This window comes from Pristis pectinata, chromosome 3 (genome assembly GCF_009764475.1).
Source record: "Pristis pectinata isolate sPriPec2 chromosome 3, sPriPec2.1.pri, whole genome shotgun sequence".
NCBI lineage: Eukaryota > Metazoa > Chordata > Chondrichthyes > Rhinopristiformes > Pristidae > Pristis > Pristis pectinata.
Window position 1 is genome coordinate 21,237,042 of NC_067407.1, and position 26,160 is coordinate 21,263,201.

Here is a 26,160-nt window from a genome sequence, read left to right on the forward strand (position 1 = left end):
TGCTGGTAGGGTGTGTTTACTACTAGATTGTAAATAAGGAGAGACAATCTGAAGTAAAAGGTTCTGTCAGTTACCTATCCAGACAAGAGTAAGAAAGCTGCTAGACTTGTTGAGTTGTTATGTGATACATACTTATTCTTCACTCTCCTTTTTCATTCGAGAGGCATAAATCCTGATTTGCCAATTGTAGAAGAAAACATCTGATGTTTCTCTAGGCAACATGTTGCAGGAAACCATGATTGCTGATGATACAGATTCTAAATCATTTACTTCTCTGCCCTAATGTTTTCCATTTTATCATTTGGAGCAGTTTGTATTTGAGAAGTTGCACTGGGTTGTTGAGATTCATCATTAAATGTTACTGTATTAATATGTTAGATTTAATTATTGAATTTGCCAACTCAAGACTTGACAAAGATAAGGTTCTTTAATACGAAAATGTTCTGGTTTTCCACCGGCTATTGCCCCATCTGAATTGAGGGAATGTTACAGTTCTATATTTCTTTATTTTGTAGATGGCAGAGCAATATATGAAAGAAATGAAATCCAAGAAGAAGGCAAAAAGTCGGCGTCAGCCTCTCAGTAAACCACCACGGCACCATCCCCTATCTGTGGTAAAGGACTGCGTCAGTGATGAAGGTTTGTAACCAGAGAAAGGTTTAGCAGTCTCAATCAAATGGATTTACTGTGAAAGTGTGTGTCTTCGGGATCTGAATTCTTATTAGACTAGTTCATACTCTGGGGTACAGTAACAGAAACTTCCTATTATACTTATTACCTAGAAACTTAAAGTTTTATTCTCCTTGCCATTGTTTGATCTTTTAATGTTACCTTGTGTTTGTACCAAATCTAAACTGGAAACTTAGATTTGGTGCAAACATAAATTTAACATTACAAATTGATAACCTTTCATCAGAACTAGAAGTTGGAAAATAAGGAGACATAAGTGACTGCAGCTGCTGGAATCTGGAGCAACTAACAATATGTTGGAGTAACTCATCAGGACAAGCAACATCTGGGGGGGTGGGGGTGGGGGGAGCGGAAGAAGGAATTGTCAATGCTTTGGGTCGAAACCCTGCATCAGGACTGAAGGGAGATGGCCAGTATAAAGAGGAGAGTGAAAGTGGTGAGATGGGATCACCCTGGGCTCTTGTCAACAGTTCCTTTTCCCCTCCAGCTGCTTGACCTGGTGAGTTCCTCCAGCGGATTGTTGCTTGAAAATAAGCATGTTTTAAATTGCTTTGTGGGGGAAGGATGTAGCAAACAAAGAGAATATTTGTGATAGGAGACTGAGAGTATGATGTAAATAGTGGTGCTGGCTAAGAGACAGTGATCAAAGGTTGTTATTTGCAGGTCTATCTGGATGAGATACGAGTAGGAGAGACAGGAGGAAAAGTGATGTTGGAACTGTAAATTATAAAAGACTGCAGTTGCCAGAAACCTGAAATCAAAACAGAATGGTGAGAATACCAGCAGGTTAGGCCAGCATCTGTGGAGAGAAATGGATTTAATATTGTAGGTTGACCTTTCATCGGACTAGCCAGCTCTGATACAACAAACTGGAAAAATTGGTTACCTGAAATTACTGAATTTCCATGAGTTTTGAGCATTATAACATGCCTAGTCAGGAGATCAGGTGACGTTCATCAAGCAGGCATCAAGCTTCATTGTAATGGTGTGAAATGCTAATGATGTATGTGAGTGGGATACAAAATTGAAGTGAGAGGCAACTGGAGGTTCTAGTTCATCCATGCAGACTGAAAGGAAGAGCATCCTTTTCCTGCTTAAGGAACGATGTCTCATGTTGCAACAATGCAACATTGAATTTAGCATTTTCAAATAACCTGCTTTTCTAGTTTGTAATAGAATTGGCCGGTTCTGTTAAAAGGCCATCAACCTGTAACATTAATTCAGATTTTCTCTCTCCAGAGATGCTGTGTGATCTGAGTATTTCTATCATTTTTATTTCTGGCAACCGCAGTCTTTTGCATCTTGTAGTTCTGTTTTTTCCCCACACCCCTTCCTTCTCATTCATTTCATTCATCTACATCTCTCTCCTGCACTCAGATCATCTAAAGTTAACAGGCTGCTTTCATCCTTGCACCCATCGCCATCATTTGCACCTGCCTTTCTTGCTCTCTTCCTTTTCCTCTTCAGAGACTTGCTTTGTTTTCTTCATCACCATACCCCTTCCCACAACTTTAAAGCATGTTAGTTCTCTAACTTTGGTTGCCTTTCATCGGAACTACACAATCTAAAATGTCAAATGTGCATTTTATTGTAAATCTCAGAAGCTGGAAACTTTGGCTTGTTCTGCCAGTTTTAAATTTGTTATACATTGTTGCATGTGAAATGCTTCTCAATCTTACTTGTTGTACGTCTTGGTTAACACCTTAAGCGCATATCAGTTCATTGCCATCTGAAACTGACAGCAGTGCATATAGTCTGAGTTATAAATAGTTGTAAAGAAAAAATGGGTTAGGTAGAGCAGGATAAAATGTTGGCACAACATTGTGGGCCTAAGGGCCTGTACTGTGCTGTTATGTTCTATGTATTTCAAGCAGCAAGTATAAAATGACAATTACATTTATTCACAGTAATAACATTCAGAATATGATGTAGTTTAACTCCGCTGCACCTTAGGATAATTAGGGGAGAAAAAATGTGTAACATTAAGAGCATCATGCTGTGGCATGATTTACTCTAGCTTAAACATCTTTGTTCTAGGGTAGAACTGAATGGGAGGAGGAAGGGAAAATAGCGAGAAAAGCTCTTGGGACATCAGATTGGCTAAAGTATATCTAATCTCTACCTTTACTTTGATTCAGGATTTGTATAGTGGATTGTAACTTGATTTTAACTTTTTATGACAGAAATGCCAGACCTGTTGGCAGTAGAAGATGACCCAATGGAGTCAGAACCTTGGGCTAAACCACTCGCTCATCTTTGGCAAAATCGCCCCCAGAACTTTCTTGCAGAACGAGAATACAACAGTACAATGGCACAGCTAATACCATACTGTTCCATTTGTGCACTCTTCCAGTTAAACCAGGTTAGGATATTTTTTCACTTCCTATCCAGTGTTTGACATTAGATTATAGATTCCATTATCATAAAGTGTAACACTGGAAGGTAGATTATAAATAGTATAATTGGAAAAAAAATTCCTCAGATTCAAGTTTGCAGAATGACCATGGATTATGCAAAGAGTAACTGTTTTAAATTTGTGAAGATGTTCTGGTGTGTTTTCAAGATGTCATTGTATTTTGTAAATAGAGACCACTGTTGCAACACTATTTAAACTTTTGGGTGCCATTGCATTGATTGAAGTTCTGTTTACAATAACATTGTGGAATACTCTGGCTGAAAATACCTGGAGCAAAAATCCATATGTAATTAATTTCTTGGTTTTTAAGATGTGGGGAGTTGCTGTGTTACCTCTTCCGCTGACAATTTGGTGTAAACAAAAAATGTCATCTGACTGTCAATTACTTTTTCCATAAATAATAGTCTGTCTTTGATGCGAATCATTTTGGCCATTCTTCATTTTCATGAAGTTTCTGGTTGTATGTCTATTAAATGTTCTTAGCATTGGCTAGAACCATAAAGTATTGAATAATAGTTTCGTACCCATCTAGACTTGAATGATAGTAGAACTGAGCTGTCACTGAGTGCTGTTGTGTCAAAAGTAGCATCTTTTCAGATTATAGATTAGACTGCAGCTGTATTTACCCACAGTAGTTGATGTGAAAGATCCAAAGGACATTTTGAGGAAAATAAAAGTTCCTGGTTTGAATAGGAGATGGGCTGGCTGGCAAGCTGACAGGAAATGGAGGTTTAACTGGGTGGTCTTGTCAGTAAGATGTAATGAGTGCCTCGTGGTTAAGTGCTGGGTCTCAACTTTTATATAATGTGAATAAAGGTACGGTGGCAAAATTTGCTGATGACACAGATGGTTGGGAACCTAAGGAGGTTACAAAGGGAGTGGATTAAGTGAGTGGACAGAGATCTGGCAGATGGAATAAAATGGGGGAAGATGTGCAGTTATTGATTTTTGGCAGGAAAAAAATAAAAGCATGCAGTCTAAATAGTAAATGATTGCAGACCTTTGAGTTGTGAAAGGAAAGGAGTGTACTAGTGCATGATTTGCAGAAGGCTATGCAAGTACAAGAAGAATTGAATACAATACTAAGGACATTATCCTTGAGTTATAGAGGGCATTGGTGAGAGTGCATCTGGAATACTGTGTTCCTACTGGTGTCTTTATTTGAGAAAGGATGTTAATATGTTGGAGATAGAAAACCTTCACTGAACAAGATCAATAGCTGGAATAAGTGAATACCTTGAGACAAGGTTGGACAGGCTTGGCATTTTGAATAGTAAGGTGATCTTGGATGTGGAGAGGATGTTTCCTCATGTAGGAGAATCTAGAACCAAGGGTCAAATTTTCTTTTCAAAAAATATCACCCATTTAAGACATGAGGTGCAATTTATTTGAGAATCATGACTCTGGAACTTTTTCTCGAAAGATGGTAGAAGCAACATCTGAGTATTTTTAAGGCAGAAGTAGATAAATTCGTGGTAAACAAAGGGATGAAAAATTATCATGGGTAGATGGGAATGTGGAGTTGTGGTTACAAGCAGATCAGCCATGGTCTTAGTCTTATTAAATGCCCAAGCAGATTCAAGAAGCTATGGCCTCCTACTCTATTCATATGGCCATGTGAAGTGTAGGGACTTCTTCTGTCAAATAGTCGTCCACCAATAGAAATCTGGTTTCTTATTGAAACAGATCCTTCTGCAGCTGCCTAACTCTTTCAGAGTACAAGATGATGCTGCAAGTTGATTTTTGGTAGATCTCCTAGAGCAGTTATGCTCTACTTCATGAATATTCTCATCTTCTGTTTAAAAACTTTTTGTTTTTTCTTGTTTTTCCTTGTCAGTCCTATTCCAGAGAGCATTCCAATGAGACCTGGTAACGTAGCAAGTTATCAACGTAATACTTTGAAGGGTCACTTGCATTTTCTTGCTGGAATGTTTCCATTTTAAGGAAACTTGTATGGAGACTAATAAGTGAACCCCTGAATTGTTTTGTGAGCTCTTTAGACAATTTTGATTAGCTTTCCTTTTATGAATTGATATAATATTTCTGGATTGTGACTTGGCACAATGATGTATGCATCATTTATTGTAAAACAAATCGTGTTCACACAATCTTTACTGCTTTAGCAGATATTACCATTTGATAAGCTTTTTAGCCAATGAATATGTATTACCTTAAACTGCTGCATCAGCAATTCTTAAATCTGATCTTTTAACCTAAGCTGCAGTGACTTTGCTTTTGATTCCAAGAAATTCAGTGGTTTAATTTAACATTCCTAGATGTCTGCTCCTAAAACAGTGTTAGTTTGCTATTTTCTTGTTCACCATGGACAGCAAAAATATCCTTTGGACTCTGCTTAAATGTTCTGATGTGATTAACTCACTTTCTTGCCTTATCTCTTTTATTTTAATAGGTAGACTGTAAGGAGGGTCATACTTTCAGAAACAAAAACCAACAATTGGATGCAGGCAGACTCAGAAACAAAATTAAAAGTAAGCCTTTGGTTCCAGAGATGTGCTTCACATCTGGAAGTGACCATGTTGATCTCAGCCTTCCCACCTCTTACATCGAGGAAGATGGAACGAGCACCCTGGTTACGTGTGCAAAGTGCTGTGTTTGTGTTCATGCAAGTAAGTGTAACATGGGTTCTTTTTGTGCCTAAAACAGAAGGAAGCTTTGTACAAGAGATGGGCAGTTATCTCCAAAATACAAGTTAATAATGTATATTTCAGTGGCTATCAAATTATGTTTGTTTTACTCATTGCTTTGCTGTGTGTAGTTTATCTGCTAAGCATTGCCACAGGAAAGTCTGTCCAAGTACTTCATCAGCTATAAAGTTTTTGAAGCACCTCAAGTACGTGCAAGCTGTATAGATAGGTTTCTGTATAGATCAATTGATGACTGATTACTTGTTTGTACATTAAACTTGGAATTTCTGCATATTGAAGATTTTTATCATTACTCTTAACGAAAGCGTAGGGTTCTTAATAAAATTGAAACTTCCAGAACTGGTCCCAAAGGTTTTGATTCCCTCTGTGAAACTGCATTGACTTGCAGTGGAGGCTTCCTGGAGATGGGGAATTTTTATTTTTGCTTCATGATTACTGTTCAGATGTTGTGCCAGCACAATCTAACTGTAAGAAATTGGAAGATACTGAATCCTTTCTTACAGGTAACTTGCATAATAACGAAAAATATTCTTAAAGTTTTATGTATTGTGTATTGGCGGAATGGGAATGTGGGGACCATGAGCTTGAAGTGTTAATGCCATAAAGTTTTGATCAAGAAATTTTTTATTTGGCCTCTGAAAAGGGAAACCATCTCTCTGTCTGTGTGCGTCTTCCCCTCCCTCAACAAAACCTGTGGCAGAAAGTTTACTTGCCTAAAGCTGAGAAAATAATTTAAATCAATGAAGTTATGTACAGGTTAGTTAAAATGTAGTGTACTTGCAATGAAAGAAACATATATCCATGTGAAATATGTACAGGAAGTGCTTGTGTACTTAAGCCAAGCAACATGTGTAACAAGAAAAGTATAGTTAACCATTTCAGGTTGAAGATCTTTTGTCAGAACTGACGTAGAGTTCTGATGACCAGAACAGTTAACTGTATTTCTTAGTCCACAGATGCTACTCGATCTGACATTTTCTGCTTTTATTTTAGTTTTTGAGCATTGGTTTTCTGGAACTGACAAATTTCACGAACTCAGGATGTCCAAAATATTTTAAAGCCAATTAAATACTTGATTTTATTAATGTTGAATTGTAAGAAACACATAAGCAATTTTGTGCAAAGGAAGGCCCCATGTTCAGTCTAGAAGTAATTGTCCAGGTCCTCCGTTTGATCTATTGGTTAAGGGGTAAGCTTTACTCATATTTCTTAGTGATCTGATTATGTCTTGAAATGTGCAATGGGATATTTTGTGTCCACCTAACTGAGCACACGAGACCTAGAATTTGCATTACCTCTAAAAGTTGACATTTCCATGTGGCTTAAGCTGTTAACTTTAGGCCTTGAGAGTGCCACCTACTGAGCTAGGGTTCATTCCCCGAAATTTCTCAATAAGAATGTGGTCATGAAACCACACTAATGAAAAATTGAACTGCGCTAAATGTTATACTAAGTACAAAACTTGAAGTATGATGAACATTGAAAGATATACTGACAAATTTCAAAAGGACATGGGCTGGTGGAATTTAATACAGGAAAGTGAAAACTGGTACATTTTTGGCAGGAAGCAAGGAGAGGCAATATAATTCACAATTCTGAAGAGACTGAGAAATGTATGGCCACAAGAAGGAAGGATAGGTTTAGAAACTAGCTTTCTACAAGGGCATGGAGTAGAAAAGTAATGAAGTTACTTTGAAGCTTGAAAAGAGAGAATCTAATCACAACTGGAATATTATCTCAATAATGATCAATCTGCCTTTGGAAGAATGTGACAGCCTTGAAATGCCACAAGTTCTGTCCCTACTGGAATGGTTCAGGAATGAAGGATATGTTGGAGACTAAAGTCTGTACAAACTGGGACTGTTCTCCTTGGACAGAGAAGGTTAAAAGGAGACAGGGTAGAAGTGCTCAAATAATGACAGTTCTAAACAGTAGATGCAGAGAAAATTCTGATCGTGGAAGGGTTGAAAGACAGTAGATACAATTTAAGTGACTGGCAAAAGAATCAAAGGACTTTTGTTTTTAATGGTTGATATCTGCCGTCCATTGCCCCATCATGTGGTGACTGAAAAGGAAACTGAGTGAAAAATAATATGCAAGGTTATGGAAAAAGGGCAGGGTAATACAGCTAGCTGCATTGCCCTTTCAGAAATTCAGCATGGAGTCAAAAGACCAAACAGCTGCCACTTCTACTGTTGTATTTGATTCCAATTTATTTCGTAGTAGTTGGGTGCAAGCATATCTTTTCCCCTTTCTGCTCCCATCATGTGAGCACATTATGGATGAGGAATGATTTTAATGGGTTTTGTACTTGATTAAATGTTTAACCTTTTTTTTAAGTTTTTTCCAATAAGCTGCATGAGTTAAAGCTGTTTCTGTCATAAACTTTTGAAACAAAGAAATTATTTTTTGCTTTTAAGGCTGTTATGGAGTTGCTCCTGAAAAAGTAACTGATGATTGGATTTGTGCAAGATGTTCTGCTAATGCTTTATCAGAAGTAAGTATCATTGTACGTATAGTTGATCAATGTGATCCCTTTTAAAAGGAAATCTGAGGATTCACTCTCATTGTATAATAGTTATATTTTTTGGAAAATATTATATACTATATATAATATAAATGATTTGGATGTAAGTGTAGAGAGGCTGATTTAGTAAGTTTGCAGATGACTGAAATTGGTGGAGTTGTGGATAGTGAGGAAGGTTCAACTGGATATAGGCTAGTTTGAAATAAAGGAAGAGAAATGGTAGATGCATTTAATCTAGACAAGTTTGAGGAGTTGTACTTTGCGGTGTCAAATGTAAGGAAAGTATACAGCAAATGGCAGGACCCTTCAGAGAATTGATGTACAGAGGGATCTTTGGCTGCAAGCCCAAAACTTTCAGACAGTGGCAGCACAAGTAAATAGGGTGATAAAGAAGGTGTACGTCATACTTCATTGGTCAGGGTATTGAGTATAAAAGTCAAGAAGGCACGTTGCAGCTGTAAAAACTTACATTGGGCCACATTTGGAGTATTGTGTGCACTTCTGGTCACCAAGTTACAGGAAATATGGAGGCTTTTGAGAGAGTGCAGAAGTGGTTCACCAGGATGTTGCCTGGATTAGAGAATATTAGCTACATGGAGAGGTTGGACAAAGCTGGATTGTTTTCTCTGGAGTGTCAGAGGCTGAGGAGTGACCTGATAGAAGCTGTACAAAATGGTTCATGAAGTAAGCATGCAAATACAGCAAGCTATCCAGAAATTAAATGATATTACGAACCTTGCAATGAAGGTTAGCATATAAAGCAAGGACCTTTTTGTTGAAATTGTCTGCAAAATTTTGTTTAAGAGTGTACTTAGCTTGGGTTCGGTGCAGTGTAGATTGACTAGATTTGATTCCTGAGATGACAGAAAAGTCTTCGAAGGAGGGATTTGAAAAAAATTGACAAGAACTGAAGTAACCTCATTGACACAAGGTTCTGAAAGGGATTAATAGGGCCAGTGCCAAAGTGGCTGTTTCTTCCAGCTGGAGAGTCTAGGGCAAAGGGTACAATAAGGGGATATTCATTTAGGACGGAAGTGAGATTTCTTTTAGGAAGAGGATTGCAAGTCTTTATAATTCTAGATCTCAAGTTTTCTCAATACTTGAGCATTTGCAGTAATTTAAGGCTAGAACTAGGAATTTTAAACATTAAGGGAATTGGGGAATATGGAAATCAAGTGGTAAAGTGGATATGACAACATGATCAGTTGTAATGTTACTGCATGGCTGAGAAACCTTGTAATTAACTTCTGTTCTTATGTTCAAACTTCTGGTAGTGCAAGCTCCGTGCACTTTAAATTGGTCCGCTGATGAGACAGAAAAAAGTTTGAAGTTTGCACACTGTAAAACTTAACTTCATCTGTAGATTTGAGCTGGATTATACTTCCCAGCATTGTTTAAGCTTTTGAATTGCTAAGTCAGATTGTATGTCTCGACATCAGCATCGTCAAAGTGCTTTAAGTTTCCAAAGACTTCTGAGCTAAGCGATTCTATCCTTTGCATTTGTACAGGATTGTTGTCTTTGTACCCTTCGGGGAGGAGCGCTTCAGAAAACCACCGATAACAGGTTAGTCTAATTAGTAGCACACATGCTAAATCTTAGTACATTGTGCAAAGAAATGTTCTCTAGAAATTTCCACCTTGGATGTCAGAAAACTAACTCATTTATTTGCATTAAAGGTTGATAGGACAAATTTATGCTATACTTTTAATTTGCATGTTTTCATTTTCTGCTTCCAATTTTCTCTTGCTAAAATGGAAATTCACTGCACCTGGCCTCAGATATTTTCCTGTTTGCTCATGGATTTATGGAACTGACAAGTTTTTAGAATAACATGTATTTCTTATAAAAAGCATGCTATATTTGAAATATCCCTCTGTTCCAAATGCTGGTACCATTACTATTTAGTCACCATAACCACTCGAAGGTGAATTCTTCTGTTCCTGCATCCTGATATGAAATTATTACAGAGGATGCAGCACATAATTGCATGTTGTTTTTAAACCAATTGGACTTGTCTATCTCTTTTACTTTTTATAAGCTGTATTTTTAAGATTAATCAAGGACATCTTGTGCATTATTCCAAATTATTATTAGCTACCTTTTTTATGAGTATTTCATTGGTGTTTTTGCGCATTTGTTCGTTAATTGGAAGTTCATTTCTGCTCTAAATCCTGCAGTTCATTACATACAAAATTATCTATCCATTTCCTTTTTGAAACTCGCTATTGATTCTGCTTCCACTGCCCTTTCAGCTAGTAAATTTTACAGTATCATAATTCATTGTGATTAAATTTTTTAAAATCCATTAATTCACCATTTGGCTTTCTGGTTACTGACCCTTGTATTGCTGGAGATCATTTCTCTGATTAATAACTTAATTAAGTCCATTTTCCAAGAATAACAGTCCCAGCCTCTGAAGTTTCTTGTTTATTGAACACGGTATTCCACTTTAGATCAAAGCAATGATTTAAAGTTTAGGATAATTTACTTTTCAATACTGGCCAAATCACTATTGGCTTGTAACAAATTGACACTTAAAAAAAAATCATAATAATTCTGGACTGCATATTTTGGTGCCTTTGTATTTTTATTAGACTTCCTCAATCTTGTACTGTAACCTCTTCCAGCTTGTGAAATAATTGTTGGGAAAGATGGACTAATTTTGGGTTACCATGTTGAGACGTTTTTGGCACCCTGAGCAAAGAGGTATTTAGAAACCAATGACGGATGTGAACAATCCTATGCAAAGTTCATGGCCAAGATGAGAGTTCTGCCAATGTTTTTAAAAGACATTTTAAACCTCTTTAGAATACTTTGAATGAATTTGAATAAAAGCAGTCCAGTCATTGTAGTTATCCATTTAAATATGCCTTTATTTTTTGTACAGATGGGTTCACCTAATGTGTGCTGTTGCAGTGCAGGAGGTTCGGTTTGTGAATGTTGCAGAACGCCGCCCTGTGGATGTCAGCCCAATACCACCACTTCGCTGGAAGCTGGTATGAATCTTGTGGTTAAAGTGTTCAAGTGCAGTGCCACTGGCAAATGTTACAAGTAGTCACCAAATATTTGGTACTGGGGGAGGGGGGAAGAGCCTCATCAAATTGCTGCAGTGCTTTACAGCACTGGTGGAGGAGAGTGAGTGAATCACTAGTGATGAATGGGGTGCCAGTTGAGGAAGCTGCTTTGTTATGGATGGGGTCCATTTCAGTGGTGAGTGTTCCATCACATTTTGGATTTGTGCTTTGTATATGGTGAAGCCTTCATGGAGTTGGGAGAGAAGTCTCTCACCATATCGAGCTTCTTACCAGTTTGTGTATACACAGTATTTACGCGGCTGATTCAGCTCTGTTTCTGGTCAATGGTCTGCTCAGGTAACAGTTAATAGCTGATACTGTGATTTTCAAAAAAAAACCACTGAGTGTCAAGGGGAGGTGGTTAGACGGTTTCTTGATGACAATGGTTTTTGCCTTGTTCTTATTGCTTGAACATCACCTGGGACAATGTTCAGGCTTAGCCAGATAAATGTTAAGCTTTACTGCATGTTGGCATGAACTGTATAATACATCAATTGAAGGTGATACAGAAAATTATGTACGTTAAAAGTGTCTAGGTTAGGTGACCAGGAATAAACTGCATTGTAACAGAAGTTTGACTACAGTTTTTATTTACATGTGTCAATGTCTCATGCTATTTATGTACCTCAGTCATTGTGCACTCTTGAAAACTGCATGTGGTTTATCAATGATTTAACGTTGGCTGTTTACAGAAATGCTTCTATTGTAAGAAGAGAATGAAGAAGACTGGTGGTTGCTGTGTTCAGTGCTCCCATGGTCGTTGCCCCACTTCTTTTCATGTGACCTGCGCCCAAGCTGCTGGAGTCATCATGCAACCTGATGATTGGCCATTTGTAGTCTTCATCACCTGCTGTAGGCATAAGACACCCAGCCAAGCAGAGGTCGGTGCTGTTTAACAGCAGCAAATTTTTGCTGCTGGACAGATTTTCCATACTTGTCAAATAAATTTAAGTTTTACTAACTGCTGTTATAGGAAAACTATATTGTGGACACTGCTACCTTGCTATTAAACATTCTCGGAAGTATGTTAGTATTGGCAATTAGAAATCCTTTTTGCTCAGTTGAGATGCTTTGTCAATCCATCTACAAGTATCAAAGAATAAATGGAGCCATTGCTCTCAATCTCCTCAGCTTTTACTCTTCTTGATGGTGTATACACAACATTGCATCACAAAGATAAAGTTTCCAATAGTCTCTTTACTGAAGATCTGAATTGCTACTCTGCAGTGAAACCTAATAAAAATAGATTGCAACTTTAGAGCAATAGAGGCTGTGGGCTTGAGTGTCGCAAATTTCAAGGTGTCTGCTTGAGCCATTGAATGCAGTTGTAGGATGATGGAGCATGAAAGCTGTCCACACAACCATCAAAAAATGTTCCAATTTTTTAATATTAAAATAATCCTTCTCTCTCCTTTTTATCTCTGCCCCAGCCAAACACTATAGTATATTCATCCAATTCTCTTAATATTATTGAAATTATTTCCTTCATCCTTTTCTGGCTGTACATTCCAGTTTTTTAATTTTTTTTTGCCAGTTGCCTTAAACTTGTGGCCTCTACCAATTCTTCTGCTGCTGAAATCAGTTTTTCTTTGCCTACTTGTTTTCATGAATATTTTTAAATCCTTAGTCAAATCTTTTCATCTCATGTGCTCCAAGGAGAACAAACTAAAGTTCCCCTGTCCTGGTATCATTTGACTAAATCTCCTCTTCACTTTTGCCAGGGTTTTGAAATTCTTCCTAATGTCTGGTCCTGAACTGAACAAAATACTCCAGTTGAGGCTAACCATTATTTTATAGCACGCCTTTGGTTTGTAACCTTGCAGAGAATGCAAGGATCCCAAATGCTCTGGCAATGGTTTTTCCAATTTGCCCTACCACTTTTGAGATTTAGGTACATAGTACTTGAGAGTTAAAATTAATTATTTCTCTCTTTCAACTGCAAAATATGTTCCAACCACACAAGTCATTACCTTCCTGAAGTCTGTTATGGTTGTATTTGGAAAAAATATGGTCTACATTGATTATATGGGTAAGTAATGAAAAACAAATCTGCTTTGAAAGCAAAGGAAAATAAAATCCAAAACTATATCTTGTGCATCATGAACAGCTACTCCAAAGGCCAGTATGCAAACAAGAAGACATTAAACAGAACCTGCAGTATTGACATTCACACATCACATCACTAAACATTTGCCATCACTACATTTGTTTTGTTGCATGATGGTTTTTATATTGTGTTGGATTGTCAATAAAATATATACCACCAGTTACTCCTTTCATGATCAATGATGAAAGGGAGATCCTTCTTACTGAATGAAATCAATCATATTTAAGTGCAATTCAAATACTGTTCTGCATTTCATAATTTAGTAGGTAGTTAATGCCTCCTTTAGTAAAATATTGGACCAGAATCTGCCATCGAAATAGTGACTAATGGTGTAGTTATTATTTATAGGTAATTAATTCACACATTATGGATAAATGTGTGTGAATTATTTACCCATTTATTCAGTTATGATTTGACTTCTGCTAACAAGTAAGCAGTTAAATGTGAAAAGATTGCAGGAAATACTCATGAATCAGACAGCATGCATAGAGAAAGCAAGTTTAAAGTATTGTGTTGGTTACTTTCTACTAAAATACATCATTCTTTCAGTAAGTACAATTTCTGAGGTTGCTGTCAGAGTTCCATTTAGCTTTGAAAACTCTTGGCCTTGCCTGCCTTTTTAAAAAAAAACTTGCAACACTGGAATTGACTGTTAATTATCATTAAATGCCCAAGAAAGATGAGAGTTGTCATAGCTGTACCATTAAATCATCTCACCATGTAATCTCATTCCGTCATATTTTAAATTCTTCAGAGATTCTTTTCTTCCTTGCTCTTTATACTTCTGTTTTTCTTTCCTTTCTCTTTCTTTCAATATGTAATTTTGACATTTAATTCATTCTATTTACCAGTCTTCATTTATTTTTTCTGTCTTATTGGTTTTGTATCTTACCTGTTGGATCTCCTTTTCACAGGGTCCAAAAACCCTGTTCCATGGCTGCAACTTTGTGGAAAAATTTTGTTTTGAGGTAGAAGGGCAGATCTAACCCATGGCAGGTGTATTAAACGTCTTGGTTTTGGCCCACTATCTGGTCATTATTAACATGTGCAAAATGGATTTTTTTGGTATCTTCCTTGGCTGAACAATTGAGATCAATGGAACTCTTAAAAGATTTTCCTTACTTTTTCCACAGCGTTCTAAATCAGCTTTGAATGAGATTGAAGTTGGACAGAAGGTAATCTCCAAGCACAAGAATGGGCGCTTTTACCAATGTGAGGTAGTTGGATTGAGTAAAGAAACCTTCTATGAAGTGAATTTTGATGATGGTTCCTTCAGTGACAACTTGTATCCAGAGGACATTGTGGTAGGTTGTGATTTTTGTTACCTTGTGGAATAGCTTTTGACTGAAATAGTGTTATCTTGATTCCAACACAAGATAGTGATGGCTGTTGAGCAGTTTCACTGAATTTTCAAACACTGAAAACTTGCCTGAGCAATAGCATGAATCTTTTCTTAAAGTTGGTTCATACTCCACAAGTTTTTGTTTGCCATAACACTATTTTAATAACAAGCAACGTGAACAAAGCTATACACAAGTGTGGTCTTTGATAGCCAGAAATAAACATAGCTGTTGCAAATTAAATTCACTTTTCTGTTTTCAAGTCCTTTGATTTTGTTCTTAATGTAGTGAAATAAGTTCATTGTTTTTCCAGCGGAGGTCTTGTGTTAATTACATTACATTCAGTGTTTATATACAATTGTAGCAACTCACTGTCCGATCAGACGAACCGGCTCGGCAGTGGGGTCGCGCGGCGTCAGAGCGACGAGGCCCAAGATGGCGACAGGCCTCGTCTTTCCCGAGCGATGGGGAGAACCCGCGCGCGGGAAAGACTTGATGACGTAGTACTTACGTCATTGCCGGTTGCATTGGGCGGGAACAGTCTTCCTTAAAAGGCCCGCGCAAGGCGGGAAAATAAACCAGTTCTTGTTTGACAATCCTTTGACTAGTGTCTTGTTTGCGGTAGCAACCGCTACACAACGAGCACTTAGAATTTGATCTGTGTTTGCATTCTTCTAAGGATGAACCTTGCATTATTTAAGAAGAGTAGAAATTTTTGACTCTTCTAATTACTGCTAATTTTCAGAGTCGTGACTGTCTTCGTTTGGGACCCCCTGCGGAAGGAGAGGTGGTACAAGTCAGATGGACTGACGGACTTGTATATGGAGCCCAATTCGTAGCATCACATGTTATACAGCTCTATCAGGTAGGAAACAAAAATATATTTTTGCCAGTAATTCTGAGTGTTGAATTCCAAAAACAAGAAATTAATGAGGTGTTTTATTAGGATCAGAACTAAATGTAGAGCGATTTGGCTTAATAGCAAAACTCAGTTTGATGCGCAAGCAAGTGATTGTTTGTGTTGGTACTAACAGCAGTAAACATTTCTCCCCCTTAATTGTTAACCTCACACCATTAAATTAAAATTTCTTCCCACACTGCAACATTTACACATACAGCACATTTTAAGATTTGCACTCTGTGTTAAACGTTGGAGTAATTAATTCAAAATCTTAACCATTATTGACTAGGATTTCTCTAATATTTTCAGTAGTTGATCTATTGGCACTTGGTATGGAAAACTAACAATACAGGTGCAGGATCTATAAATCTTTCAAATTCAAAGATTCTACAGGATTTTGAGGTACAAGCAAAGATCTGACCTGCCTTCTCAGTTCTTCAAAACTCTGCAAATCCCTTTCAAAGGGTGGGAAACTAACATGACCATTTTCATACAAATCAGTGCATTTATTTGCTCTTACTATCAATCTTGTCTTTACAAATGCTGAATTTCAAATTAAATATTTATATCTTTATTGTGCTTTGTTTATCAATTCAGGTGGAATTTGAAGATGCTTCTCAATTAATGGTGAAAAGGGAGGATGTATACACTCTAAATGAGGAACTTCCCAAAAAAGTCAAGTCCAGACTAGTAAGTATGTGGCAATTAACTCACCGATCCAGTGTGCTATTCCAGGAGTTATTCTGTGACATTTTCCCAGTGGAGAGTTGGTTTGCAGCTTAATGTGATTCCATGCCAGCCGCTGAAATAGTTTGCACCATTTATTTTGACAAGGATGGAAAAACACACAGTATTTTACCTTTCTAATCTGCACATTGCTTGAAGAAGATGGCAGTCTTTATAACCCGATTATTTTTTTTTCTTGGATTGATTACATGAGTAGTGGTGCTGACAATAGCTGCTAACAACACAAGTAGAATCAAGAGAAGGATATGTGGCCCCTGAACTTGTTCTGTCATTGAGATCTTAGTTGATCACACCTTTACCTCAATTCCACTGCTAAACATCAATCTCAATCTTGAAAATATACTTCATGCCTCTGTTCCAGTGATGGGTAATTCCAAATAGACAATATTTTGGGAGAATAAATTCCTCCTATGTTTGCCTTTTTAATGAGTGAGACCTTATCCTGAAACTAAGGCCTTGACTTCAAAAGAAATGTACTCTCAGCATCAACCTCGTAAAAGCCCATTCATTAAATCATTTTGAGTGACTTAATCATATCACAACAGTGATGTGAAATAACGAACGTAGGTGTATTTGTCAGGCAGTGTCATGGTCAGTCTCCTTCTCTCGCTCACCCACATACTTGTGGTCAGTGCAAGTGGTGCATTTTGTTGGGGTGGGGGAGGGAGGCAACACTCTCTGCAGCTTCAGAACGTTGCTGTACAGAGCTTCAGACCCCTCTGTATTGATGGCTACCAGACTAAGTTTTGTCCTTTTTTGTTGATACATCACTCTACATGGGATTATCCTTTGAATTATCCATTCACTCGAAGTAGCTGACTCTTTAAAAAAAAATCATCAAAATGAACTATTTGTGATATGCCCTAATGTAGTTGATATCAAAGTTCAAGTTTATTGTCATGGGTACAACTGCCATGAAAATTAGCTTTTTGCAGCAACAGAAAGGTAGACTACAAACATGACTAACATAAATTAACATAAATTGTACGTAACTTGTAGGATAAATAAACATTGGTGCATGTTGAAGGAGGAAAAAAAAATAGTCTGAGGTGGTATTAGGTTCTTTTGGGTCGGTTCAAGAACCTGATGGCAGTGGGGAAGAGGCTGTTGTTGAATCTTCAGGTGTTGGTCTTCAGGCTCCCATACCTCCTGCCTGATGGTATTATTGTTAATAAGTGATATTGTTGTCACTTTCGCATTTTGTAAGATTAATGGTTCAAAATGAACATTTGGAGAAGTTTTGCATGTATGTTTTAAACCTAAGTACAGTAAACCCTTAACATTCATGGGAGATGTATTCCAGAAACTGCTGTGAATACCATCTTATTTTCCACTGACTCTGGGAGATTACTTTGCAGGCAGGGTTTGCAGAGTGGAATGAAACTTTTATTTGCTGGGTGATTTGCCGTCAATCCTCTTAAAGGTGATAAGTCACATGGACACCAGAGACACTAGTCCCAGATTGTTACTGGGATTAGCTTGGTGGGCGCAATGGTCGGCATGGACGAGTTGGGCCGAAAGGCCGTTTCCATGCTGTACTGCTCTGCGTCTATAACATTTAGTACTTCAATGGTACAGAATACATGGGTGAGGAGATGTTTTTTCACTACCTTGCTCAAAACTTCTTCACTTGTAACAATAAAGGCGAAACTGGTATGGAAATTGTCTAGATCTCACATACATTGTGTTCAATGATTTTCCTCATTCGTAGAAGAACCACTAGTTTGAAAGTGTTATCAGGCTATATTAGGAAAGGCTATGGAGGTGAGTGGTGGTAGATGTGGGACACAGGGTGATGCTGGATGCTGCCCATAGCACAACGGAAGAACTACTACAGCCATGCTGCAGCTTCACCAGGAATACCATACCAGTAACCACAGATCTGCAAAAGCCAAAGTTAAGGGTTTATTATACAAGCAAAATTTCTTTGTCACTGCTTTGTTGGGCCATCATGTCTGCTATTCATCATTCTAGTTACATGTACATGGAAATTTTCCAAACTTGAAGCTTTTTGTCATCTTGTTTCCCACTTAGTGAGATTTTTCAATGCCCCTGCCATAAATTCCCAAGTCTGTAGGATGTGGTTGTAAAAACCTTTTAATATATTAAAAATATTTTGTTGTTTGTCTTGCAGTCTGTGGCATCAGACATGCGATTCACTGGAATTTTTGCAGAAGAAGAGGTTGCTCATGTGTCAAAGCGACAACGGGTTTTGAACTCCAGGTATCGTGGGGATTATGTTGAGCCTTCTCTGTACCGTACAATTATGGAGTAATTCAGAAATTGTTCAGAACTTCATCTATGGAAACCAATTGGGACAATCTGGTTTTCACACCTGGTTGTATTGTAGATATGTGAATGCAGCTGAGTTCTAATTTCTCTGGCAACAAGGCTACTCTGCATTACTGAATGTGCCTCAATAACAACACTCCCTTGGAACTTGAGTATCAAATATCTTGGGATTTCAGCAAAGCTGTTTCTGCGCATTCTTTGGTCTTGCTTCGGACTCCTGCATTGTACAGTGCAGACTGATCTGGATCAAGAAATGTCTTTAATTGAGGCTTCAGTGGCTAGTAGTAGTATTATGAAGAATGTCTTTGGGTTAAATTTCAACACTAACATCCATGTTCAGAAAGAGAAAAGCATTTACCTTTTTAATATTGCAGATTGCTATTTGCTTAATTTTGTTAACATCTGTATTGACTATCAAATGAAATTTGTTGCCCACCTAGTCTCTGATACACATGTACAGTAAAGGCTGATGCATAGCTGTTTCACCATAGCCATGTAACCAATCCCTCTGTGCAAGCTATGATGAGTTCTAGAAGATGTGAATACATTTTGACTATATTTAGCCCAAAACTAGGGTCATGATCGGTGCTTGGAGTTAAAACTCTTATCTGTATTTATAGGGAAGCCTAAAATTATAGGTTGACTGGTGATTTAGACACTTTTTAAAAACATTTCCCTCCTAAATGTAGCAGTTTATTTCAGTGTTCACCATGGCAGTAAATAGAAAGTTGAGTCCTTGAATGGGAAAGTATTGATAAAGTAGCAAATGAATTCTAGAAGGCCAATGTGTATTTTTTAAAAAAAAAGCTGGTTTCATTTCCACATCTCTCAAATACCACCACCCATCCCATCCCTACCTGCCCATTTTATGACTTTTTAAAGATATTGTTCATCTTATGTGAACACTTGTGTACTGGACTTCTGTGCAGTTTTAATCTGTACTACAAATTATATTTGTTTATTCAATTATTAATTTTTATTGGAATATTCATACTTAGTTACATTGTAAAATGTTCTTGATTTGTTTTGTTGGTTTGGTGTAGACTGTTGGGACTGATGTTGAACAATGCACACAGGATTGCAAATTTATGTTTAGATCATCATAGACTTATAATGTGGGTGAGATTGGTTGCATAATCAAAACTGGTATTCAAAGTCTGAACCAAATGATGCAACAGACCATTTATTTTTGGGTTCTACATGTTTGAAGTTGCATCAATACCATCTGTTATTGTGATAACTTAAAAGAACAGTAAAAGCATGCTAAATTTAAATGTTGAACTTAACTGTAAAAGGAAAACATAATTAAATGATTGTGTTTATGTTGATTGTATGTATGCTGAGAAGCTCTCCTTCCTGATGGTAAAGAGTGCAGTAATAAGAAGCTGAGCTGCTCCCTTAAAGAATTGGAAAACCCTTTGAAAGCCTTTGTTTCTGGCAACTTGGAAGTGTTTGTATTTAAAGTTTAATTGAGGATAAATAAATGGTGATTTCAACTATTTTTATTAGTTAGCAAGTCCACTTGTCTTCTCTAGAGACCAATTTTAGAAAATAGCCATTTAAACTATTTATTCCAGTATTGTGTTATTGGCCTGGTTTGCCTTAATTTCTCAATTTTGATTTTTAAAAAAATCACTTTTGGTGGAGGGGGGTGGGAAATGAAGAGTCTCTGATATAGTTTAAGGGAGGTGAATTGTCTCGAGAAATCCTCTTTGGAAATGTTGAGGTGACAGGATGTAGATTTTCTTCAAAGCACCTTGGTTGCTGCACTTTTTGTTTTGTTCCAATTGAGAATCCTGTTTTTAAATTTGCAATGAGTTGACAGCTGTAGAAACACTTTAATGTTTTCTGTAGTGTTTATCACTTCCATCAATGAGAGTTCAGCTTTGTAGTTTCCAGTTTATTGGAACCCTAACAAATTTCTTGTCATTTGATACCATTTATAATAGGTAATCATCCAATATTGGCTAGAACATGAAAATATACATTTAATAAAATGTCAACTTTCTAGTGCAATTGGTCCTTTTATGAAATAATGTTCAGTAATTTTTAATGCAATTTTATTTGCCTTTTCTCTTCAAAGAAATTAAACTTGACCAAACCCTGTTCAAGGCCTGGTCAATAGAGTATTTGCAGCCCATTTGATCCATCAAGAGCTCTACTTCTAAAGCACTTGCATGTTTTATTCTGTTATGGACTTCTGTCTAGTAATACCTGCTAATTGTCACTTTAAGGATATGGAGTTGGGCACTGTGGGTAAATGTAGATAATAACTCTATTTTAAATTCTCCTTTCTAACATGTATTGATCTGTCTAATTTATGTTTTAAAAGTGCTAGTTGATTGCAAGACCGCCAACTTCTCTGGGAGTCTTTTCTGTACACCAGTTATGGGGCAAAATCTAATATCTGACTTGTGAAAATTGAGCATACTTTAATCCAATCCTCCCAGTAATTAGCTGTGTTTTTTTAAAAAAATTTAAATGGGTTGTTTATTTCAATCTTGTAACTTGGATTTTTTTCCCCCAAAATATTGTCATTTGTGTTGCATTCTCCAAACACTCTCTATGATACTGAGCCTTGTCATCAAAGAATTTAGACAGAAAGAAAGAAAAATTGTATATATTTCTCAATTTGGCATTTTATTTTAAGTGGTCGTCATCTTTTTATTCTCCCGCTGGTGCTAAAGGAGTTAAACAGAACTCTTTAAAGCATTGCAGAAAAAGGTGGGTACGTTGCTTGTCTGGTTTTCAAATAATTTAATGTACTATTGCTTAACTAAAAATATTATTCAATTGTTAAAAATTGCAACCTCCCAGGAAAGGGGGAGAAAGAATATCCATCTAAAATTTCATGGCATCTTGCCCCTTAATGAAATAATTGAACATTTCTTTAAACCATTGTGTCTCATCTGAGAGACCTGCAGTCTACACTACAACCATCTCAGGAGTCTGTACAGTAATTGATTGTATTGATCTATAAAAATGACTGTATTAGTTTAAGCAGACATGAAGTTTAAATGGCTTGCTGTGATTGTTTAGGAAAATAAGAACACATTGAAATGATTTACAGTCAATAAATGTCTTTTTTGTCTTTGATTCTTTGTTTCAATTACCATAAATCTTTGAAGGTCTCAAAGTGACCTTTTCTTCTGCTTTTTATTCATTATGGCACTACTTGGGTTAGTGACAATGTAATTTCTATGCAAAGGGGGAAAGCAAGAGACATTGAATTGTATAATCTTCTGGCCCAACTGCTTTCCTTTTCAATAGCTGGTTCCTTTGTGGAAACCAGAATTGAGTTTGAGGATTCCAAGGCAATTATTGTTGAAAGAATCCAGTGGCAGCTTCACAGTTAATGAAATGGTCAGCAGTCTCATTATTAGGAAGGATACTTCTTGTATTCAAACATTGCTGTATCTAGGAGAGATTTCCCAAACATTGCATTTTCAGCATGTTCATTTTGTCTTAATGCCTGTTAAGCATCTTTTTATACATGGGCATGATCCATCCTTGTAATTTTACAGTTTGTGTATTTGACAGCTGATTGATAAGATGAAGTGTGCTGCCTTGTTTACAGGCAGGGTGGTTACTTGTATCTATAAAAATGATACAAATTATGGCCACCTGATGAGGTCAACTCTTCCATTTTTGACATGGTTCTGTAGGCGCTTAAAATTATATTTGTGTCATAGTTAAAGTACAGGGTGTAGATCATCTCTCCACAGTAAACAATGTTTAATGCCATGGAGCCAAATAATTGAGCATCGTACCCCTTCCAAACACCATATATTAAACTTTGTGCAAGTTTGGACCCTGATGTAATAGGTAAGCTTAGTCATTGTTTGTTGACTGATTTCTGACAATAAGAATGGTTGACTTCCAGCTTCATGTGCTCTTCAGGGTCATACATTCTAAGTAAATATCCCATTCCCTACTGAAAATACACACCAATCTAAAACCACAATCTTGCTATATATGAGGAAACATTTATACTTAAGTGTCCTGGAAATCCACTTCTTGACCAAATTGTTGTTCATCATTTAGCCTTTCATCCTTTTGGCTTGTGCCTGGTTTTCCTTATTGCTCTGCAGTGCTTTATAGATGATACTGGAGGGATTATCTGCACATTTAATACCATATATTTTCCAGGAAGTAACTTTGTCAAGTGAGTCGAAGGACTGGTGATTTAGTTCTCAAAATAGACATTGGGAAAAAGTCCAAGGAAATGACACTTTGACAGATTTAAAGGGTGTAGATTATTTTCCAATTCAACATCATGAGTTAGTAATTTAAAACCAATTCAGTGATGTTTTGGGGATGAAGGAGCTAAGCATCTACAGCAGCATAATTGATCTCTCTTTTCAATAATAAAAAAAGCTATTTCGGAGTATAACAATTATATTGAATGCCAATATCTACTTCCCATTCCCTCAGCTGCCTCCTTAAAATGTATATTTCAACAGTTGATGTTGAGGTCCAATTATAATATGCTTTGTGAAGTAACCCTTTGTGAATAAAGGAAAATTTGAGTCCCTTGCTGATGTCAGATCTCAACAAATTTTTGGATATTTTTGTTGTTGGTGCTTTACATTTTTTAAACTTGCACAATCATGATGAACTAATTTTGATTGATCAGGAATGACCCTGTAGAACAGTGAAGTCAGATCCAACTAATGTTTTGTTGCTTTTCCCTACCTGGATATCTTGCAAGCTTCAATATATGTAAAACTGATAATCTGACATCCTCGGGTCTTTGAGGCCAGATTAGCAGATTTTGCTGTTCCTCTCATTCATACTCCACATTTTTACTTGTGCAAGAATATAATTTTCTGCTGAACTCGGCAATTTTAAAGGGAGCATGGGAACCAGGGACGCAGTGAATTTAACATACTCTGGTGCACCAGAGGCTGAGCCTTTGGGATTCTAAGCAATAACAAGGCATGTTATTGGAGTTTTACTGCAGCATGCATTTTTGTTTACTTATGGATCAGTTTAATGCACAAATACTCAGTCTGGGAGCCATTGCTCATCATTAGAGCATTAACTGTCTTCCAGTTGGTCTTTTGAAACTAAAAATAACATTTTGCTGGGTGTCCTGGAAGTTTATTACCTTCATTGAGACTCCAGGCTGGTGTGTTGCCTCCCTGGTGCCAGGGTAAAGGATGTCTCTCAGTGAGTACAGGACATTGTAAGAGGGGAGGGTGAGCAGCCTGAGGTTGTGGTCCATATGGGTACCAATGACATAGGCAGAAGCAGGGATGAGGTCCTGCAAAGTGAATTTAGGGAGCAAGGTAGAAAGTTTAAAAAGCAGGACTTCCAGGGTTGTAATCTCAGGATTACTACCTGTGCCACGTACCAGTTAGGTGAGAAATAGATACATAGTGCAGTTTAATATGTATTGGTTTATTATTGTCACTTGTACCAAGGTACAGTGAAAAGCTTGTCTTACAAACTGATTCTACAGGTCAATTCATTACAGTGTAGTTACATTGAGTTAGTACAGAGTACATTGATGTAGTACAGGTTTAAAAAAAACAATAACAATATAAAGTGTCACAGCTACAGAGAGTGCAGTGCAATAAGGTGCAAGGTCACAACAAGGTAAATTGTGAGGTCATAGTCCATCTCATTGTATAGGGGAACCGTTCAATAGTCTTATCACAGTGGGGTAGAAGCTGTCCTGGTGGTACATGCCCTCAGGCTCCTGTATCTTCTACCTGATGGAAGAGGAGAGAAGGGAAAATGTCCCGGGTGGGTGGGGTCTTTGATTATGCTGGCTGCTACACCAAGACAACGAGAGGTAAAGACAGAGTCCAAGGAGGGGGAGACTGGTGTCCGTGATGCGCTGGGCTGCGTCCACAACTCTCTGCAGCTTCTTGCGGTCTTGGGCAGAGCAGTTGCTGTACCAAGCCGTGATACATCCAGATAGGATGCTTTCTATGGTGCATCAATAAAAGTTGGTGAGAGTCAAAGGGGACAAACCAAATTTCTTTAGCCTCCTGATGAAGTAGAGGTGCTGGTGAGCTTTCTTGGCCATGGCATCTACGTGATTTGACCAGGACAGGTTGTTGGTGATGTTCACTCCCAGGAACTTGAAGCTGTCAACACTCTCGACCTCAGCACCATTGAAGTAGACAGGTGCATGTAGGGCTTCAGATTTATGGATCATTGGGCTCTCTTCCAGGGCAAGTGAGACCTGTACAAACAAGACGGTTTGCATCCGAACTGGAGGGGAACCAGTATCCTCACTGGGAGGTGTGCTAGTGCTGCTCGGGAGGGTTTAAGTTAGAGTAGCAGGGGGGTGGGAACCACAGCAGCAGGGCAACAGGTGATAGGGTTGAGGGCAAGAAAGATGGTATGACAAGTAAGATTGAAAGGAAGGACAGCAAGGGACAGGCTACTAAACATGGTGAGACTGATGGGCTGAAATGTATTCATTTCAATGCTAGGAGTGTTTCAATGCTATGGGTAAGGAGAATGAACTAAGACCCTGGATCAGTACGTGGAATTATGATGTTGTTGCCATTACAGAGACTTGGTTGCATGAGGGAGAGGACTGGCAGCTCAGCATTCCAGGGCTTTGTTGTTTTAGATGTGTTAGAGAAGGGTTTAAAAAAAAGGTGGAGGGGTAGCACTACTGATATGGGAGAATATCACAGCATTACTCAGAGGGCTCATCTAGAGAGGCAACTTGGGTGGAGCTCAGAAATAGGATAGGTGCAATTACGCTGATGGGGTAATATTATAGCCCCCCCCCCCCCCCCCAGTAGCCACTGAGGGGTGGAGGAACAGATATGTAGAGAGGGATTATGGAAAGGTGCAGAAACAACAGGGTTGTCATAGAGGAGGACTTTAACTTCCCCAGTATTGATTGGAACTTTCTTAAATACAGGAAGCTTAGATAGGGTGGGATTTCTTCAGTGCATCCAAGAGGGGCTCTTGAAACAATATGTGGAGAGTCCAACTAGAGAAGAGAATATACTGGACCTAGTTTTGGGACATGAGCCAGGCCAGGTGGGTAAATATTTTGGGAATAGTTACCACAGCTCATTAAGTTTTAAGATAGTTATGAGTAAGGATAAAATCGGATCTTGCAGGAAGGTACTAAATTGGGGAAGGCAAATTACAGCAGGATAAGACAGGAGCTAAGGGGTGTTGATTGGGAGCAGTTGCTGTTGGACAAGTCCACATCTGACATGTGGGAGTTGTTTAAAGACCAGCTGAGCAGAGCTTGGCATGTTCCAGTAAGGACAAGAATGGTAAAGTAAGGGAACCTTGGATGATCCAAGAGGTCCTAAATTTAGTCAAGAAGGAAAAGGAAGCATACGTAAGGTTAAGGAAGCATACGTAAGGTTAAGGAAGCATACGTAAGGTTTAGGAAGCTAAAGTCAGACTGGGC

The 26,160-nt window shown here is 37.7% G+C and overlaps 1 protein-coding gene across 5 annotated transcripts in view; it reads left to right on the plus strand.

The window, feature by feature from the left end:
* LOC127568100 (lysine-specific demethylase 4A-like) overlaps positions 1-21,857 on the plus strand; it is a 43,507-nt gene extending 21,650 nt beyond the window's left edge. For all 5 annotated transcript variants that reach the window (XM_052011412.1, XM_052011410.1, XM_052011411.1 and 2 more), the window contains exons 12-22: positions 516-639; positions 2,874-3,052; positions 5,517-5,733; positions 8,193-8,269; positions 9,808-9,863; positions 11,188-11,296; positions 12,067-12,255; positions 14,615-14,785; positions 15,567-15,686; positions 16,320-16,412; positions 18,604-21,857. In XM_052011412.1, coding sequence (XP_051867372.1) covers positions 516-639; positions 2,874-3,052; positions 5,517-5,733; positions 8,193-8,269; positions 9,808-9,863; positions 11,188-11,296; positions 12,067-12,255; positions 14,615-14,785; positions 15,567-15,686; positions 16,320-16,412; positions 18,604-18,744 — 1,476 coding nt within the window. In that variant the 3' untranslated portion in view covers positions 18,745-21,857. The remainder of the gene's footprint in view (positions 1-515; positions 640-2,873; positions 3,053-5,516; positions 5,734-8,192; positions 8,270-9,807; positions 9,864-11,187; positions 11,297-12,066; positions 12,256-14,614; positions 14,786-15,566; positions 15,687-16,319; positions 16,413-18,603) is intronic.
* The last annotated feature ends 4,303 nt before the right edge of the window (positions 21,858-26,160 follow it).